The sequence below is a fragment of the Penaeus vannamei genome, chromosome 3 (genome assembly GCF_042767895.1).
Source record: "Penaeus vannamei isolate JL-2024 chromosome 3, ASM4276789v1, whole genome shotgun sequence".
Lineage (NCBI taxonomy): Eukaryota > Metazoa > Arthropoda > Malacostraca > Decapoda > Penaeidae > Penaeus > Penaeus vannamei.
Window position 1 is genome coordinate 53,219,310 of NC_091551.1, and position 2,500 is coordinate 53,221,809.

The following is a 2,500-nucleotide window of genomic DNA, read 5'->3' on the forward strand; positions in this document are numbered from 1 at the left end:
TAATACCACATTTTATTCGATAGCAGAAATTATGAATGAATAATAGATCGCACATTATTACCACGGTATCATAAACTATGATTGGATAATAGATCGCCATTCATACCACATATTGTTCGGTATCAGAAACTATGATTGGATAATAGATCGCCCATTAACACCACGTTTTACTCGGTATCATGAACTACAGATAAAAAAAATCATCTGTTAATACTATACTTATGCCTCACCTTCTCTCCTTAGACTGGACGCACAGGCCCTCTGCGCCGCCATGGAGTCGCCACCGCTTCCTGTTGTCTTCATGATCGCCAGACACCCTTTCATTCGCCTGGTGTCTGCTTACAGGTTTGCTTTTTTCGAATTTTGTGAATTTTGTATGACAAGTCAGACTATTTTGCACAAGGAATCCTATTGGTGAAACTCAATCCTTGTGAGAGTACGTGTATCTTTTTTTTTTTTTTTTTTTTTTTTTTTTTAGGCTAAGCCAAGTTGGATTGATGTGTTTCGAATTTTCTTTGATTCCTGAAGATTAATATAAAGAAGAAATCTTGGATAGGCTGGGAATGTGTTTATATGAATGGTAGATACATTACCAATCATGGTCATCATAGTTCGGTAAATACATCAGTGTTTTGTATTATTTCTCTCTCTCTCTCTCTCTCTCCCTCAACCCCCTTACTCCCTTTCACTCCATGCAGGGACAAGATCGCCAGTTACTCGCCTCCATACCAAAACCTGCGTCGCCGCATGATGAAAGCGCACCCAGAACTTGGGGTGGGAACGTCTGTCATGTTACTGGGCATCCTCTTCGGCCAGCGCCAATACCCAACCTTTCCCCAGTTTGTGCAGTACGTCTTAGACCGGTACCGAGCCAAACTGCCTTTGAACGAACACTGGGAGTCCATGTTTAAGTACTGTACACCGTGTCAAGCTAATTTCACTGTGTTTGCGAAGGTTAGGTTGGCGTATGCAAGCAATCGTGTGTTTTTTGTATGGTCATTGACTGGGTTTTTGTTAATATGAACAATATCTTTTCCGGTTTTGTTTGTTTATTGTTCAAGAAAGTTTGATAGTATGTATTCTCTATGTAGACATGTGTACCAAATATGACCAGTAGTTAGGTTAGATTAGTGAAAATGACTTATCCAATAGATATCATATATCTAATTAGTATTATAATTTTCAGGTTGAGACGCTAGCTGAAGACAGCAGTTATATTATGAATGCTTCAGGTAATTTTCCCATTCTTGAATAAGTAGTATTTCACACACACACACAAAATGTTAATGACTATTCATGTACACAAGAAATCTTTATAAAGGTTTTTCTGTCAGTGTCTATCAACACATATGTGTGTTTTCACTTTCCATTTAATCATTTATAGAACACTAGTTTTGTCACTAGTTCTTTGCAAAGTGAACAACAATAGCTAGAGAAGTGGCAAGTTGTACTCATGCCAATAGCTATAAAATGAACATTAGCAAGACAAAGCAAGTTAACTCAAGTTCGTCCTCCTCTTCCAGGTATCCAAGGTCTTGTAAAACCGAGGTTTATCAACAGAGCCCGAGAAGGTTCTTCCGAAGAAGTCGCAAAGCATTTCTTGTGCCAGTTAACGAAGAGGCAAATAAGGGGACTGATTTCCCTTTATAAATACGACTTGGAGATGTTTGAATACGACGCTAAAACGTACTTGAATTGTGCATCAGACTGACAGTGATGTGAATTAGTGTAGGCTGTGATGTGCTTTTGTGTGTTAGATTTGCATGGGTGTCGTGCAATGCTGAAGATGATATTTTGTAATCCTAAGCGATACACTGAGATTCTGTTTTCAGGGAATAGGAATATTTTCCAGAGAGCAAAAAACTGTGACAATATCTATCATGTGTTTCCTTATGTACAAAAGAAAATAAATATTTATATGATATAAAGACCTTTCATAAGCCAATGAAGATTTGGTCCTTTACTTTATGCAAATTCAATAGATATTTCGTTAAGAAATAAACCAGTAAAACACTTTGCCAAATATATATTCACGTTGACAATCTGGCAAGTTCATTCTTCTTGGAGGAGAGAACTAAACTGCATTGAATCACGAAAAATCAGATATAAAAAAATATGTACTGTACATATTGAGTAGTATTCAATAGCTCTTCTTGTGCAACAATCATTAAACAAAGTCTGTCTTATATATATAGCGTTATCAAGGTTGTCTTGTCATATATATATATATATATATATATATATATATATATATATATATATATATATATATATATATACACACACACTAACACACACACATATATATTTCTATAGACACTAAATGGAAATCGTGTGTGTGTGTGTGTGTGTGTGTGTGTGTGTGTTGGAAATTATACACTGGAAGCAAACAGGCTGAAATAGGCAATATCCTGCAGTTTAAGTCTGCGGGATAATTACCCTCATTTCGACACTGCAAACCCAAGCAGGAAAAATACATTTTCCTTAAATTTACTGTGTT

At 36.3% G+C, this 2,500-nt stretch overlaps 1 protein-coding gene across 4 annotated transcripts in view; it reads left to right on the forward strand.

The window, feature by feature from the left end:
* Window positions 1-1,928, forward strand: part of LOC113817379 (carbohydrate sulfotransferase 11) — an 8,651-nt gene extending 6,723 nt beyond the window's left edge. For all 4 annotated transcript variants that reach the window (XM_070115018.1, XM_070115028.1, XM_070115036.1 and 1 more), the window contains exons 5-8: window positions 244-345; window positions 699-954; window positions 1,187-1,232; window positions 1,524-1,928. In XM_070115018.1, coding sequence (XP_069971119.1) covers window positions 244-345; window positions 699-954; window positions 1,187-1,232; window positions 1,524-1,711 — 592 coding nt within the window. In that variant the 3' untranslated portion in view covers window positions 1,712-1,928. The remainder of the gene's footprint in view (window positions 1-243; window positions 346-698; window positions 955-1,186; window positions 1,233-1,523) is intronic.
* Window positions 1,929-2,500: the final 572 nt, after the last annotated feature.